Consider the following 18,767-nt stretch of genomic DNA (forward strand, 5'->3'; position numbering starts at 1 on the left):
TCAATCAATGCTTTACATCTAAGTACAATTTGTAGTGATTAGAATGAGGTCAGCCAGTTGGACTTTATAGATATGAGTTCCCTGATTGGGACAGTTACTCTAGTCCAATCAGGGAGCCCTGGCTGACAGAGTGTCAGAGATTCTGACACACTGGTTGTTGGCTCTGACAAGGTCGTGGCAAAGCCAACCACTTTCCACATGTAAATAAAGGGTGAATTGGTGATAGGATACCAGCCTCTCTCGAGTTATTTCACAAACACAGTTCACAGTTTTAATGAAAGGGTTTCAATTTAATTTAAGGAGATTTCTTTTCTCTCAGAGAGGATTCTAAGTCTTTGTAACTCTCATTCTCAGAGAGAAATGGAGGCAGATTCATTGTACATTTTTAAAACAAAGGTCAATAAGATGCTTGACTAATATGGAATAAGAGGTTTATGGAGGTTGGGAGCTGAGGCCACAGTCAGCTCTGCCATGTTCTTCACGTCTGGTGGAGTCACTTTGAGGGGCCAAATGACTAACTGATGCTCCAAATGAGTAGGTTTGTATGCTAAACTATAGAATTCCCTTTGCTACTTCCCTCGATTCAATTATTTATATTTCAAAACCGACTTACTTTTCTCTTATATTTGGATTTCTCTTTGTTTTCTTTTGAATTTCTATCTATGTTTATTTTATTAATCTGTTGACACCAAACATCTGAAGATAAATTTTGATTGTGCATGCTCGCCTCCATTTTTTTAAAATGCACAATACAAAGCCAATTTTAATTTATTCTTAAAATTTTCTTTAACCATTTTTTCTTCAACTATATTTTATTTCTATTTTTTTCATCTCTAATGCTTTATTATGATTTTATCATTGTTTATTTCAATTTATTGCAAATATTTTGCTGCTCTTGGTTGTTAGCAAACAAAGCTATATTTCATTCATATTTTCAACATAATTTTAGCTCTAATTGCATCTTTTTAATCTTCCAAACACCTTCTTTATAGTTCTCTGCTCCTGCTCACAGTATACTTAACTTGCATCATTCTCATCTTGTGTTAAATTATTTCCTATCACAGATCTAGTTTATGAACCCTTTTCTTATCAATTAATCTGTCATCCAGTAGAGACACCTGTTTTCAACCATGCTGTTTTTTGTTAACAATAGTGGACAAAGTGTTTATGATTAAATGTAATTGCCTTTGTTTTTTTTTCATTTTGAGCTGTCTCATTATTTCTGCAGAAAAGGTTATAATTTATTTAGTCAGGAAGGCTATGGAAGAGTGGCTGTTGATTTTCACATTTACAAGTGGAGTTTTTGTCTGAAATAGAATCAATGTCCTTTTCTTCTGCAAAGGTGTCGCTTTGCAAAGGATGTCATTTATTTCTTCATCACAAAATGAAAATGTCGTATATTAAATAAAACATTATTTTATTTTCTTGATATCAAGTATTAAATTATGCATTGAACAGCGAAATTGATACTGATTAATAGTATTTGCCTGGACACTTTCCTTAATTACTGCAAAGATCATGGAGGCTTAATGTATCTACTTTTTCTTCCTTCAGCAATCAATATGTATTTACCTTTTTGCAGTTGCATTACCAATGTTAAATAAAGAATGCCATAAATACTTACAAGTCTCAGAGAAACGTAGAGCGTTGTTCGGGTGAAGGTACATAAATCGAATAACAGAAGATCTGATAGCATAGCTATGATGTTACTGGATTGGTAGGTCCCAAAGGCTAGAGTGATGCGCCAGTTGACAAAGAGTTCAACTCTCACATGGTATCTGAAGCTATTGCAGTTAATTAATTAATAAATATTGAATAAAATGCTTGTCTCATTTATAATTATTGTATAACTAACAGATTGTTGTTAATTAAGAAATTCATTTTGCACAATATAAGAAAGACTTGCATTTAAAAAGCACCTTCTAAGATCACAGGCATTTAAATTATTGTACAGCTAATAAATGCTTTAGAGGTGTAGTCAATGTAAAATGTAGAAAATACAACCATTTCGCAATTGCAAAGTCCCACCAAAAACTGATAATGCTAGTCATTCTATCTCTTGTGATGTTGCTTGAGGAATAAATATTAGTTAAGCCAGTAGCGAATAACTCTCCTACCCTGTTTGAAACTTTACGTCCACCTGTGCAGACAGATGGGATTTGAATTTAATGTCTAATCCGAAAGGTGACACTGGCAAGAATATAGCATTTCATCAACACTACAATAAAGTAGCAGCCTTGACTTTGTATCCTCTAGCCTTTACCCTATTCCCCACAGACCATCATGGCAATCCCTTGTTGCACCCTCCACATGTTGACACAAAGAGCACTTGTAAATATATTTCAAGAAATCTATTCCCTCTCGACCCTTTACACTATGCCTGTCCTAATTGATGCTGGGGAAGTTGACATCCCCTAATAAATTGAGGTAAAAACAATGACTGCAGATGCTGGAAACCAGATTCTGGATCAGTGGTGCTGGAAGAGCACAGCAATTCAGGCAGCATCCGAGGACAGGCAAAATCGACGTTTCGGGCAAAAGCCCTTCATCAGGAATAAAGGCAGAGAGACTGAAGCGTGGAGAGATAAGCTAGAGGAGGGTGGGGGTGGGGATAGAGTAGCATAGAGTACAATAGGTCAGTGGGGAAGGAGATGAAGGTGATAGGTCAGGGAGGAGAGGGTGGAGTGAATAGGTGGAAAAGGAGCTAGGCAGGTCGGACAAGTCCGGACACGTCAGGGGATCGTGTTGCTGGAGGTTAGAAACTAGGATGAGGTGGGGGAAGGGGAAATGAGGAAACTGTTGAAATCCACATTGATGCCCTGGGGTTGAAGTGTTCCGAGGCGGAAGATGAGGCGTTCTTCCTCCATGCGTCTGGTGGTGAGGGAGCGGCAATGCAGGAGGCCCAGCACCACCATGTCCTCCGCAGAGTGGGAGGGGGAGTTGAAATGTTGAGCCACGGGGCGATTTGGTTGATTGGTAAGCCTGACCACCCTGGCCGACCCATTGTCTCAGCATGCTCCTGCCCCACTGAACTCATCTCTACCTACCTCGACACTGTCCTATCCCCCCTAGTCCAGGAACTCCCCACATACGTTCGAGACACCACCCACGCCCTCCACCTCCTCCAAGACTTCCGTTTCCCCGGCCCCCAACGCCTCATCTTCACCATGGATATCCAATCCCTCTACACCTCCATCTGCCATTTCCAGGGCCTCCAAGCCCTCCGTTTTTTCCTCTCCAGACGTTCCCAACAGTACCCCTCCACCGACACTCTCATTCGTTTGGCCGAACTGGTCCTCACCCTTAACAATTTCTCCTTTGAATCCTCCCACTTCCTCCAGACCAAAGGGGTAGCCATGGGCACACGTATGGGCCCCAGCTATGCCTGTCTCTTTGTTGGCTACGTAGAGCAGTTGATCTTCCGTAATTACGCCGGCACCACTCCCCACCTCTTCCTCCGCTACATTGATGACTGCATTGGCGCCACTTCGTGCTCCCGCGAGGAGGTTGAGCAATTCATCAACTTCACCAACACATTCCACCCTGACCTTAAATTTACCTGGACCATCTCTGACACCTCCCTCCCCTTCCTGGACCTCTCCATCTCCATCAGTGACGACCGACTTGACACTGACATTTTCTACAAACCCACCGACTCCCACAGCTACCTGGATTACACCTCCTCCCACCCTACCTCTTGCAAAAATGCCATCCCGTATTCCCAATTCCTCCGCCTCCGCCGTATCTGCTCCCAGGAGGAGCAGTTCCACCATAGAATACACCAGATGGCCTCCTTCTTTAGAGACCGCAATTTCCCTTCCCACGTGGTTAAAGATGCCCTCCAACGCATCTCGTCCACATCCCGCACCTCCGCCCTCAGACCCAACCCCTCCAACCGCAACAAGGACAGAACGCCCCTGGTGCTCACCTTCCACCCTACCAACCTTCGCATAAACCAAATCATCCGCCGACATTTCCGCCACCTCCAAACAGACCCCACCACCAGGGATATATTTCCTTCCCCACCCCTCTCCGCCTTCCGCAAAGACCGTTCCCTCCGTGACTACCTGGTCAGGTCCACACCCCCCTACGACCCACCCTCCCATCCTGGCACTTTCCCCTGCCACCGCAGGAACTGTAAAACCTGTGCCCACACCTCCTCCCTCACCTCCATCCAAGGCCCTAAAGGAGCCTTCCACATCCATCAAAGTTTTACCTGCACATCCACTAATATCATTTATTGTATCTGTTGCTCCCGATGCGGTCTCCTCTACATTGGGGAGACTGGGCGCCTCCTAGCAGAGCGCTTTAGGGAACATCTCCGGGACACCCGCACCAATCAACCAAATTGCCCCGTGGCTCAACATTTCAACTCCCCCTCCCACTCTGCGGAGGACATGGAGGTGCTGGGCCTCCTCCATCGCCGCTCCCTCACCACCAGACGCATGGAGGAAGAACGCCTCATCTTCCGCCTCGGAACACTTCAACCCCAGGGCATCAATGTGGATTTCAACAGTTTCCTCATTTCCCCTTCCCCCACCTCATCCTAGTTTCTAACCTCCAGCAACACGATCCCCTGACGTGTCTGGACTTGTCCAACCTGCCTAGCTCCTTTTCCACCTATCCACTCCACCCTCTCCTCCCTGACCTATCACCTTCATCTCCTTCCCCACTGACCTATTGTACTCTATGCTACTCTATCCCCACCCCCACCCTCCTCTAGCTTATCTCTCCACGCTTCAGTCTCTCTGCCTTTATTCCTGATGAAGGGCTTTTGCCCGAAACGTCGATTTTGCCTGTCCTCGGATGCTGCCTGAATTGCTGTGCTCTTCCAGCACCACTGATCCAGAATCCCCTAATACATTGCCCTACTATTATTTTTACACACCTCATTAAATGGTCTATTTATCTGTCCTTCCATTGTCTGCTGAGAGATTGGAGCCTATAATACAGTCCTAGCAGTGTGGCTGCCCCTGTTTAATTCTGAGCTGGAACCACAAAGCCTCATTTGAAGATGTTTCCAAGATGTCATCCCTCCTTACTGCAGGAACTGAGTCCTTAATTAATAATGACACGACCAGTTCATTACACCCTCCCAGTTCTGGCTGAAGTGACCATCTGGACGCTGTTTCCAAGAGGATCTTTTACTCTGATATCATTTATTAAATCTGCCTCAAGACACAAGAGCAGATCCAAAATAGCCTGGGATCCTTGATTGGATCCACAACATGTTGCTGTAGGAAACTGTCTCAAATATACTATATGAATTCTTCCTCAAGGCTTTCTCTGCCAGTCAATCCTAATCTGCATGAAGATTAAAATCATCCATAATTAATGGACTGCCTTTGTTTCACTACCTCATTGATATTCCTGATTTATGTTCTGTTCTGCCATATACTTACTGCTGGGGTCTACACTCGACTCCTACCAGTGTCTTCTTTCCCTTTTTATTTCTTACCTCCACTCATATGAAGTTTAGATCTCTGATTGAAGACCAAATTCTTGCTTTTATTACCTATTACATCCTGTATACCAGCAAAGTGACGGCACTGTCCTTTCATTCCTGTCTATGCTTTCAAATTATCACATACCCCTGAATATTTAGTTCCCAGCTTTGATCTCCTTGTAACCATGCTTCTGTCATGGTGATCAGATCTGACATAGTAACCTGCACTGTAAGTTGGTCTATTTTGTTTTGAACTGGATAATTATCTGAAGAGAAAGTAATTGCAAGGCTACAAGGAAAAGATGGGGAGTGGGACTAGCTGAGTAGTTATTGCACAGATCCAGCATTGACAGGTCATGTCAAAATTATGTCTTCTGTAATGTAACCATTCTGTGATTCTCAGAGTTCGAGCTGAATGATGGTGAATAATGGTGGAGTAAATTAATGTCACCAAAGATTTGTGGATATGATGTAGTGCTGATGATCAGTTTTACAAGTTTTGAATTTTATATCATGATGAGCTGAAAGCCATCCTTCATGCCATATATCTTGTCATGCTTCTGTTATCAATGATTTCAATGATAAAGTATAAACATAAGAGAACATGGGACCAAAAATGACAAAAATATTTTCAAGAGTGATTGTCAAAGATCATTAAGATAAAAATGAAAAGATTCGCGTTATCTTTAGCTGTTTGGTTTATGACAGTTTTACACTATTGAATGGAAATCAATCTAATGTGAAATTATAATTTTGTTCAGTTATGCATAATGCAATAACACATTGCATTGTAATAAAATGATGTCAAATGAATGTTAAACTTGATGTAATAATTGATAATGTTATTATCCATTTTTGTTGGATTTACATTTTCAGGGCAGAAAGTAATGATTCTTTGCTCTTGGTTGGATTGAAGTCATATTTGTGTATTGACTTGAAATTTATATTGAGATCATGATATCAAAGCACATCATAGAATAGAGCAATGCAACAAATGTAGGAACTCTGAAGGTATTCTGAAGAAGCAAGAGAATTAATTCAGAAGAATAAAAACGCATGGAGAAAGTTGTTATTGGGCCATATCAGGACAAACCTGAATATTAAGAAACCAGGGTTGAAAGCCTGACACAGTTAACAAATGGTAGGGGAGGGACTAGATCCCAATGATGTGGTTATTACTCAGTTTTGATAAAAATCATTTGTAAGAAGACAACAGAAGTGGACAACATGATATTATTAATGATAAATGTCTTGTCGCTGGTTCATTTTTTGTAAATGATGCCAACTTTCCTACTAGGAATTAAAATTCAGAGATATTGAAATTAGTTTCTAAAATAAATATCTTGATGTGCGAAGCTAGTGAAATGCTTGTTGCGCTAATCTTTAGAGAGTGAGGATACACCTACTGGATGTTGCACCCTGAGTGAGGGAGTGGCAACACGAGAATGAGGTTTAAGAATTATTTGGGTGAGTAACTTTCATGACAGGTGCAACTGATTACTGTTCGTGATCATTGACTTTTATCTCCTTGAACATTTAGTATTGATTGGAAAATAGAGAAAGAATGGGTCATTTTGAGATCTGTGGTAGTGAAATAATAATTGAATAATACATGTTGTCTATAAAAAAGATGTTATTAGAAAGAAACATAGAATTCACCATTAACTATCCTGCCCTATGCTCCTGAGCTGAAATGAATATGAGGGGCTTTCATGTTTAAGTGGGCTAATGTTAAAGTGTAGACAGTGGTATTACAATACACAGGAATGTAATAATAGTGTGTTTTCTTCAGTGGTTATTCTTGATCTTGAATTTGGCATTTGTTTGGTTTAACTATCATTTTAGAATTTGAGAAAATAATTGTGGTTGGTCTTTCAGTTTAGTACATATGGAAATAATGTTGTTGGAAGTGATGTATGTGGAATAGAATTTGATTAAAACCATCTTCAAGTGGACAGAAAAGGTCCCACAGTGTCATTTAGTAATCAGCAGGGAGTACTCCTAACCAGCATTACTTCATGAAATGGAATTGCTAAAAACAGATTCATAATCCATTCATCTTACTTCATGTTTCTGGGGATTTGATGTGATAAACTTTGGATCTTGTATTTGCTCACATAAATAAAAGTGAGTGCTGCATTTCAGAAGTACTTCTTCGGTTATGAACTGCTGTATGACCTCTGCAGATAAATTAATTCATTTTTTTCAACTGTCTTAATAGGCTAATTTTTGCACAGTGTAATTTCAAGGTGTCTGACCTCCCAGCACCTTGTAGTAATTGCAAGTAGTAAGTGATGTGGGAATAGGGATGGTCTTTAAATTGAAAAATAAAAATTATCCCATTATCTAATGCTGTTGCACTTCAATGGAGGATTCTGATATTGAAATGTAGGGCTGGATTATTTCTAATTTAGTCGTGGGACGTGAGTGTCACTGGCTGGCCAACTGTTGTCCATCTCTAGTTGTCCTTGAGAAGGTGATGTTGAGCTGCCTTCTTGAACCGCTGCAGTCCATTCATGCTGAGGATAGGCTCTTTGCGTCCCAACATCGCCTTTGGATAGCAAGGGCCTCAGCCTTCTATCTTGCTCAACTTTAATATTTTGGGTGACAGGCCTTTAATTCATATGAGGCAGGACTTTCATCGATTGCCAGGAGGATGGCCCTGTGCTGGACTATCAGATAAGGGCTGCTACAGTCATTTATAGTGTTAAATCATTGCGGTGGCCACTGCTGGTTCTGCTGTAGTCCTACAAAATGGTGTTCAGTGATTGCCCAGATATTGAGATCTTGCTGAAGCCAGGCTGAGAAGTCCCAGCAAGCTGGTAGTAGGCTAAATAAGACATATGTTGTACATTGTAGGAGGGAGGATGGGCACAGAGTGGCAAACTTGTGGGGAGGGAGATCCTCAGATTCACATATTGTGACCAGGAAGGGGGCCTCCCCGGTAACCTATAATTCACTGGATCGCAACCTGTAGGGTTAAACCTACAATTGGGCATAGACTGCTTCTCCTGTCTGTTAAAGTAAAGTGGTAGAGCGATAAACCCCTTCATTGAACATTGATTATCCACTTGTGAGCCTCAGTTGGGTCACTGATTGGGGGCAGTTGGGTGTGGGTAACCCAGCTGATACCTTCTGAACTGCCCAAAATACTTGAGGAGATGGTTAGAGTGTGGGTAGTGAAGGGAATTGGTTGGTGGTGGAATGGTGACTCATGCCTCAGTAGCCAACTGTATGGCTCCCACATGCCTGTTGCCTCAGCCATGGGTGGAGTGGCCCATAAAATGCAGATCATGAGTTTTGAAATATTTACCACAAAGCCAGGATTTGGAAGACCAATTACACTGCACATAAATTGGGTGCTTTCGCAACTGTTTGCAGAAGTCTTGAAAATGTCCAGTCTTCACAGCTTGGCAATTACTTTAGAATCAACTCAGAGATGTGACCGGACATCCTTAGCTGCTTTAACTGTTTTGTTGTTAGTGTTGAATTGTTAGTTTTTGCTGATGCAAAAATGTATCCAACATTTAGAAGACAATGTGTTGACCTTTTAATTTCACTGATTAGCGGTGAGATAGACTTGGCGGCAGAACTCACTGAGTAAAATTAGCATTCTTTTCTGCCACCGGCTCCAAGATCACTTGAAAATTTTCCACATCCCACAGATGTTCAAGGCTCCCTCGACTGATGCTTGAGAATTACATGTCTGTCTTCCCTGACAGGATTTCTATTAAAAATGTAGCAATAAAATTGAACAAATTTGTACTGTTAATGAAGCAAATTGAGTCAGTCAAGTATCGGATAAAAATTTAGCATTGATTGTGTGATATTCATTCACGCTTGAGAATTCTCTCTTTATAGTACCATAAAGCTCACAGAGTACAGTGGAACTTAGTAAATTCACTGAAAAGCATTTGTGCAAAGTCATCCATTTGATGAGCTTAAGATCATCCTTCTCACACCTCCGAAAGGTGGATGACCCAACTGCCACAGAACACAACAATGTGATTCAGATACTGGCCTCTTGCTGAATAGTCTGTATATTAACCACCAACTAATTTTAATTATTAACATTACCTTTGGGCCAATAAAACTTTGAAGGTTCATTATTCATTTCTGTTTTTGACTTTGAAATTGTGAGCTGGGCTACAGCTAATACTTTCTTCCGTCATTCCACCAAAATCAGATCTTTTATGACAGAACAATAATGAAAACAATGATGTGTGATTGTCACAAAACAACTGAACCTGTTTTCATTTCTATTAATACATGTTCAGAAGTTTCGGAAAATGTGGCTGGCTAAATAAACAATTCCTCATTGACGATTTGCAGTTAATTATAATTGGAGATAGATGAATTTCTATTCCTAAATGTGAATATTATTGTTGTATTCCGAAATGTAAAATTTATTTACAAAATGAAGGCTAGGTCACTGGGCACAGGTTGAGCAATTGTTGCTCAACAGACTTATTGAATTAATTATTGTTCTACTTTTTCCTTTTGGTTCAACATTTGCAATGCCAACCTGCAGTTCTGATTGTTGACAGTGTGATACCATTTGGTACAGTATCAGTTCAATCATAGCTATACCACATCTGTAATCTGAAAGCACAGAATGTCTTATTTGATACTCATAAGAATATCAGTGACAAGATTTACCATTGAAACTATATATTAAAGCTGATTTTTTTTCCTGTTGTCTTTTCAGATTTTTCATATGACATATGATTTTGCCAGTGCAGTGGTGAGAATATTTAATCTCATTGGAATGATGCTTCTATTATGCCATTGGGACGGTTGTCTCCAGTTTCTAGTTCCATTACTTCAGGACTTTCCCCCTGATTGTTGGGTGTCCCTAAATGGTATGGTTGTAAGTATTGTTATTTTTCTTATGTCCATTCCTGAAGTTTTCTTGATAAATGATCCTGGGCCAAGAGACAAGCCTATCTTAACTTATTGTTTGTGCATATATGCATTGAGATCATCCTGTGCAATATTTCAAGGCCTGACCATAAATATATACTCAGTAACAGTCCTGGAGCAAGTAACAAAAACTGTTGAAGACAGAGAGATCTGCACAAGATTTGGGGCTAATGTTATCTCGTGGAGGTTACTGAGTGCAGGATGGGTTTTAAACTGAATTTAATTGTGGACAGGTCACCAGGACACAACAGCAGGCAGCTAAAATGCATTGAAAACCAGGAGGAAAGAGTAGGAACAGAATAAAGACAAGGGTAGGAAGAACAAAAATTCACTAAACGAAAGAGGTTAAGGTGTGTTAGTGTGAGGTTTATTACAAAATAAAATGTGATAAGCAGGAAGTACAAGTTGCTGTGTGGGTGTTTTGGTGTAGCTGCTATAACTGAAATCTGACTTAAAGAGTAGGAACCAAACACTTTTCACAAATATGTTTGGGGTTGATAGGGAAGGAAAAAAGATGGAAATTGAGGTTGAGGTCCGTGATAGCAATCATACTCGAAGATAATAAATGCATTTCTATTGATTGTTGATAGACTGGAGGTTTCACCATCTGTTTGCTTGAACCTAAGGAACTGAAAATGATGCTTTTACATTGCCTACACTTGCTATATACTCGTCCGATAAAACTACCAACTAAGATTTACAAAACAACACTTCTTATCCCAAAACCAGGCAGTTGTAGGTTTGTGTCTTTGGGTCTTCCCATGTCTTCTTTTCTCCTTGAGGAATTTCTGCATCCCCAGTTACTGATGAAAAGGTACTTTTAAGAGAGTTTTTTTTCAAGCAGTCTGTTACATACTAGGACTTGGCAGTTCTCCTCTCAACTGTTCAATTTATCCCCAGTCTTATACTCCAGAGTATTGGATGGTGTCATTGGCTTTAAGATTGTCAACATACTCAATTCAAACTTGATTGGAAATTGGTATCTTTTCGGGGTATACTTTAAACTGATTGGCCGAATTCGAATTTGTGTTTTTATCTCCAGACAACGAACTAATCGAGTTGTTCGACCCACTGTTACATTGTTGTCTTATTGAGAACACTTGGTGCTGTGTCCGGTAGTTCTGCTGCTTTGAACTCTATTAAAGGTACACCCACATCTTCATAACAACGGCATGAAAGAAGATAGAAGCAAAGTTGGAGAAAGATATAACAAAGAAGATAGGACAGAGAGGAGATTTAGGGAAAGTTTATCCTGGTGGGTGAGTGGAAGGTAGGGAATTGGCAAAGAGGATGGTCAGCTGGTTTCAGTGTTGGTGAGCTGTTTGCAATTGTTATGGAAGGTGAGGTGAGAGGAGACAAGGGAAGTAAATTAAGAAGATCACTTGCAATAGATGAAAGAAGATAGGGGTTACCTTCACACTCCAAGATGATTCTTCAAGAGTGAGCTAGACAAATGGAGCAGTGAATGGCTGAGCAATTTGTCTGCCCTATCTGTCCCAGTCTGTATTCCTTGGATTGGGGGCAGATGTTCACAGGTAAAGGGACGGTTGGAAAATAGGAAAGGGACGGCTGGAAAATGGAAAGCCTTCAGAAATGAGATAATGAGAATCCAGAGAAAGTATATTCCTGTTAGGGTGAAAGGAAAGGCTGGTAGGTATAGGGAATGCTGGATGACTAAAGAAATTGAGGGTTTGGTTAAGAAAAAGAAGGAAGCATATGTAAGGTATAGACAGGATAGATCACATGAATCTTTAGAAGAGTATAAAGGCAGTAGGAGCAAACTTAAGAGGGAAATCAGGAGGGCAAAAAGGGGACGAGATAGCCTTGGCAAATAGAATTAAGGAGAATCCAAAGGGTTTTGACAAATACGTTAAGGACAAAAGGGTAACTAGGGAGAAAATAGGGCCCCCTCAAAGATCAGCAAGGCGGCCTTTGTGTGAAGCCGCAGAAAATGGGGGAGGTACTAAATGAGTATTTTGCATCAGTATTTACTGTGGAAAAGGATATGGAAGATATAGGCTGTAGGGAAATATATGGTGACACCTTGCAAAATGTCCAAATTACAGAGGAGGAAGTGTTCGATGTCTTGAAATGCATAAAAGTGGATAAATCCCCAGGACCTGATCAGGTGTACCCTAGAACTCTGTGGGAAGCTAGAGAAGTGATTGCTGGGCCACTTGCTGAGATATTTGTATCATCGATAGTCACAGGTGAGGTGCCAGAAGACTGGAGGTTGGCTAACGTGGTGCCATTGTTTAAGAAGGGCGGAACTATAGACCAGTGAGCCTGACGTCGGTGGTAGATAAGTTGCTGGAGGGAATCCTGAGGGACAGGATGTACATGTATTTGGAAAGGCAAAGACTGATTAGGGATAGTCAACATGGCTTTGTGTGTGGGAAATCATGTCTCACAAATTTGATTGAGAATTTTGAAGAAATAACAAAGAGGATTGATGAAGGCAGAGCAGTAGATGTGATCTATATGAACTTCAGTAAGGCATTCGACAAGGTTTCCCATGGGAGACTGATTAGCAAGGTTAGATCTCACGGAATACAGGGAGAATCAGCCATTTGGATACAGAACTGGCTCAAAGGTAGAATACAGAGGGTGGTGGTGGAGGGTTGTTTTTCAGACTGGAGGCCTGTGACCAGTGGAGTGCCACAAGGATCGGTGCTGGGTCCTCTACTTTTTGTCATTTACAAAATGATTTGGATATGAGCATAAGAGGTACAGTTAGTAAGTTTGCAGATAACAACAAAGTTGGAGGTGTAGTGGACAGCGAAGAGGGTTACCTCAGATTACAACAGGATCTTGACCAGATGGACCGATGGGCTGAGAAGTGGCAGATGGAGTTTAATTCAGATAAATGTGAGGTGCTGCATTTTGGGAAAGCAAATCTTAGCAGGACTTATACACTTAATGGTAAGATCCTAAGGAGTGTTGCCAAACAAAGAGACCTTGGAGTGCAGGTTTATAGCTCCTTGAAAGTGGAGTCGCAGGTAGATAGGATAGTGAAGAAGGCGTTTGGTATGCTTTCCTTTATTGGTCAGAGTATTGAGTACAGGAGTTGGGAGGTCATGTTGCAGCTGTACACAACATTGGTTAGGCCACTGATGGAATATTGTGTGCAATTCTGGTCTCCTTCCTATCGGAAAGATGTTGTGAAACTTGAAAGAGTTCAGAAAAGATTTACAAGGATGTTGGCAGGGTTGGAGGATTTGAGGTACAGGGAGAGGCTGAACAGGCTGAGGCTGTTTTCACTGGAGCGTCGGAGGCTGAGGGGTGACCTTATAGAGGTTTACAAAATTATGAGGGACATGGATAGGGTAAATAGACAAAGTCTTTTCCCTGGGGTCGGGGAGTCCAGAACTAGAGGGCATAGGTTTAGGGTGAGAGGAGAAAGATATAGAAGAGACCTAAGGGGCAATTTTTTCAAACGTGTATAGAATGAGCCGCTAGAGGAAGTGGTGGAGGCTGGTACAATTGCAACAATTAAGAGGCATTTGGATGGGTATATGAATAGGAAGGGTTTGGAGAGATATGGGCAGGGTGCTGGCAGGTGGGACTAGATTGGGTTGGGATATCTGGTCAGCATGGATGGGTTGGACCGAAGGATCTGTTTCCATGCTGTACATCTCTATGACTTAAAGATTGGAACTGTGGGCTGTGCTATGGACAGGGTGTTGTAGCTGTAATCATCATTGCCAGGTCTGCATGGGACACTGACAGGGGTTAGCTAAGTTGGAGTGATGAATGGAGACATTTTGAGCTTAATTCCCATTTCATGTCCCCTTTCTCTGATTTCCCTTTTATGATCCATCCATATTTCCTGCTACCCAAGCGTTGAAGAGCACCTTTCTCTCTATCAGTAAGGTCCTGAATGGCCAAAGTGAACCTTTGTCTATCTTATTAAAACTGGCAGACTGACCTTACTGGTCAGGGCCTGAATACACCCAGTTGCTTGCTCCATCTGATGTTGTGTGCAGTGGTCACTCTTTCCCTGAAGATGGACGTTAATATAAAGCCCTGAGACATCACAGCAGTCATGATGGAGTAAAACTCCTCCAGTCTCTCTCTCCAGTCATTCAGAGTTTGTCTAGCTAAGCTGGCAGAGACTCACATGATCTGCTGCTGCTGTGAAAATTTTTTTCAATTATCTTGTGGTCTCAGCATCTACGTCCAGCTGAACAGAGCTTGGAATGACATCTGCTTTCCAAAGAGGGCTCTCGGCCACTGTCTGTCTCCAGAACCAACTACTGTGCAATTGTGACTTGTGGCTCACTATGTGGCAGCTGATCTACCTGCCTTGAAGACCCCCTGGGTTATGTGGACCTGGCATTAATGCAGTCTTTTCATGGGATGTGGATGTCACTGGTTAGGTCAGCATTCACTGCCTTGAGTGGCTTGTTGGGTCATTTCAAACAGTAATTAAATGCCATCCACATTGCTGTCATTCTGATGTCATACATAGGTCAGACCAACTCAGGATGGCAGATTGGCTTCTCTAAATGACATCAGTGAATTAACTGGGCATTTATAACAATCAATGGTAGCTTCATGATCACCATTATTAAGAGAAAATTTATAGAAAGTTGAATTTATATTCCACATGGTGCTGTGGCAGTACTTGAACTTTTTCCCCCAGAGACCGTTGGGTTACTAGTCCAGTAACATTATGGCTATACTACACAGTCTCCCCACAATTAATTCTACTCAAGAGTATCATTCTGTTATCAAGGTTTTGGGTAATATAATGCAGTATGACAACCTTGCAGTTTTAAAACTTAATTTCCTTTCCTTTCTCACTCTAAAATATATCGGAATTGATGGACTGTTTACCTCCAGTGGGGGGGGGGGGGCACTGATTTCTATAAAACATGAAGTGGCTGGAAGTCCAGCCTGTTAAAAATAAAGATAAATCAGAGCTTTGACAGCAAAATGATCTAATTTACAAACTGACACAGAAATAATGGAGACTCAAGCAGGACCATTTTCAAAATGGGTGTGTGGTGATGAGGGAGATGACAACCTGGAAAGGATATTAGAATCCTGTGCAAGCTGACAAATCAGAGATAGTTTTATCTTGTGTTTTCCTTCTTTTGATTTTAACTTTACCCTCCCATCTCTAACCAGAGAGACAAGCAGATTGTTTTCCCTCTCATAATGAAACCCTTTGTGCCTTTGGCTTATTTAACCTGCAAAATTCAGAAAGAGCATGAGGCACTTGACACAATCAGTGCCTCTTAACTTTATGCCAATCATGGTCCCAGTAAATCAATAATACCCTGATTACACTTTAACTGGGACCTGAACGAGGACACCACAATTGCTTTCCGAACTCAAGCAGGTTTGCAGCTGGTCCTAGTAACCTTGGGAGCCTCCTTCTGTTTGCAGAATTCTCCCACAAAGCAATTTCTCAGAATCACAGAATTGTTAATGTGCACAACGAGACTATTTGGCCTGTGGTGTCTGCAGCAGTTCTCCGAATGAGCAATTCAGTGCTATTCCTTTGCCTTCTCATTCTTAACCCTGCACATTGTTTCTTTTCAAATAAATGTTGAATTACCTTTTGAATGCTTCAATTGAGCCAGTCTCTACCATATTCGTAGGCAATGCCTTCCAGACCCTAATCACTCGCTGTGCAAAAAGATGTGTTTTTCTCAAATTGCTTCGTGCTCTCCCCTGCCCAGATCTTTCCCCAACAATTTCTTGTGACCTTCCCAAATGTCCTCCCCTGCCATTTGTGTGCAATACCAGGAAAGGTCTGGTCAATCAATTATACCCTCCCACAGCCTCTCTTTTTTAAATTATATCAAGAAGTGCTCTTTCATGCAGCTAAATGATTTTTTTTCCCATTACCAAATCATCTATAGTTTTTTTTTCATCTATTAAACACCACCAGTAAATCACCCGTGTTTTCCAACTAATCACCCATGATTAGTTTGCATGCAAAGGGTGGTGCAGATCACTGCCGACAACCTGAACCCACTTTCCCTCCATTTAAGATGAAAGTGGGGGCTTTTAACTGGAAATTTAAAATGAAGACTGGAGATTAGAATTGCAGGCGCTTCCTATTAGTACTGATAGTTCAGAAATTGATAAACTCCCTGAAACCATTTGCCGGCAAAACTCAATCTGAGTTACAATCCACCAATTCATAGTGTTGTAGAGTTCAACTAAACTGACAAGGTCAGGCAGCATCAATGTAAGAGAGCGGAAGATGAGGCACTCTTCCTCCAACCGTCGTGTTGCCATGGTCTGGCGATGGAGGAGTCCAAGGACCTGCATGTCCTTGGTGGAGTGGGAGGGGGAGTTGAAGTGTTGAGCCATGGGGTGGTAGGGTTGGTTGATCCAGGTGTCCCAGAGGTGTTCTCTGAAACATTCCGCAAGTAGGCTGCCTCTGGGACACCCGGACCAACCAACCCAACCACCCCGTGGCTCAACACTTCAATTCCCCTCCCACTCCACCAAGGACATGCAGGTCCTTGGACTCCTCCATCGCCAGACCATAGCAACATGACGGCCGGAGGAAGAGCGCCTCATCTTCCGCCTAGGAACCCTCCAACCACAAGGGATGAACTCAGATTTCTCCAGTTTCCTCATTTCCCCTCCCCCCACCTTGTCTCAGTCAAATCCCTCAAACTCAGCACCGCCTTCTTAACCTGCAATCTTCTTCCTGACCTCTCCGCCCCCACCCCCACCCCCACTCCGGCCTATCAGCCTCACCTTGACCTCTTTCCACCTATCGCATTTCCAACGTCCCTCCCCCAAGTCCCTCCTCCCTACCTTTTATCTTAGCCTGCTGGACACACCTTCCTCATTCCTGAAAGAGGGCTCATGCCCGAAACATTGATTCTCATGCTCCTTGGATGCTCCCTGACCTGCTGCGCTTTTCCAGCAACACATTATCAGCTCACCAGTGGGGTTCTATCCTGGTGGCGATTGGAGGGGCGGGGCTCAAGGGCGGAGGAGCGGGAAGTGGAAGAGATGCAGTGGAGAGCATCGTCGACCATATCTGGGGGAAATTGCGGTCTTTGAAGAAGGAGGCCATCTGGGTTGTTCGGTATTGGAACTGGTCCTCCTGGGAGCACATGCGGCGGATACGAAGGAATTGGGAATATGGGATGGCATTTTTACAGGGGGCAGGGTGGGAGGAGGTGTAGACTAGGTAGCTGTGGGAGTCGGTCTGTTTATAGTAAATGTCCGTGTTGATTCGGTCGCCCGAGATCTTCCGCCTAGGAACCCTCCAACCACAAGGGATGAACTCAGATTTCTCCAGTTTCCTGATTTCCCCTCCCCCCACCTTGTCTCAGTCCCAACCCTTGAACTCAGCACCACCTTCCTAACCTGCAATCTTCTTCCTGACCTCTCCGCCCCCACCCCCACTCCGGCCTATCACCCTCACCTTATCACCCTCACCTTAACCTCCTTCCATCTATCGCATTTCCAACACCCCTCCCCCAGGTCCCTCCTCCCTACCTTTTATCTTAGCCTGCTTGGCACACTTTCCTCATTCCTGAAGAAGGGCTTATGCCCGAAACGTCGATTCTCCTGTTCCTTGGATGCTGCCTGACCTGCTGCGCTTTTCCAGAAACACATTTTCAGGCAGCATCAATGCTGACTTTTTGTCAGATCCTGAGGCGTTAATTATGTTCCTTTCCTCACAGTTACTGTCAGAACTATAACGAATGTTCAGCGTTTTCTGTTCGTATTTTAGATGGCCAACATATCTTTGTTTTCCAACTTAAAATATTCCTGATTGATTGCAGTCATCTATTTTTGCTTTTGAGGAGTCAGATAAATAACAAAAAAACATAAGAACGAGGAGCAAGTCTCGGCCATCTGGCCCATTGAGCCTGCTCCACCATTTAATAAAATCATGGCTGGTCTTTTTGTGGACTTAGCTTCACTTACCTGCCTACTCACCATAACCCTTAATCCCCTTACTGTTCAAAAATATATCTATATCTTTGTCTCAAAAACACTCAATGAGGTAGCTTCAACAGCCTCACTGGGCAGGAAATTCCACTGATTCACAACCCTTTGGATGAAGAATTTCATCCTCAACTGGGTCCTAAATCTGCTCCCCCTTATTTTGAGGCTAAGCCCCCTAGTTCTAGTTCCACATCCAGTGGAAGCAACCTCCCTGCTTCTATCTTGTCTATTCCCTTCATAATTTTACATGTTTCTGTAAGATCCCCCCTCATTCTTCTAAGTTCTAATGTACATAGTCCCAATCTACTCAACCTCCTCATAAGACAACCCTCTCAATTCTGCAATCGAACTTGTGAACTTCCTTTGCACTGCCTCCAGTGTCAGTACATCCTTTCTCAAGTAAGGAGACCAAAACTGTCCACAGTACTAAATAAATGTTGAGAAAAATCAATCTGTTGAAAAC

General features: G+C 42.3%; 1 protein-coding gene across 1 annotated transcript in view; it reads left to right on the forward strand.

Moving 5' to 3' along the window:
* Nucleotides 1-18,767, forward strand: part of LOC122549029 (potassium/sodium hyperpolarization-activated cyclic nucleotide-gated channel 1-like) — a 279,591-nt gene that overhangs the window by 93,424 nt on the left and 167,400 nt on the right. Inside the window, exon 3 of the mRNA XM_043688170.2 lies at nucleotides 10,155-10,316. Coding sequence (XP_043544105.2) covers nucleotides 10,155-10,316 — 162 coding nt within the window. The remainder of the gene's footprint in view (nucleotides 1-10,154; nucleotides 10,317-18,767) is intronic.

Source organism: Chiloscyllium plagiosum, unplaced genomic scaffold (assembly GCF_037043375.1).
Source record: "Chiloscyllium plagiosum isolate Xiang-an unplaced genomic scaffold, Cpla_swu_hap1 HiC_scaffold_1, whole genome shotgun sequence".
In the NCBI taxonomy this organism is placed as follows: Eukaryota; Metazoa; Chordata; class Chondrichthyes; order Orectolobiformes; family Hemiscylliidae; genus Chiloscyllium; species Chiloscyllium plagiosum.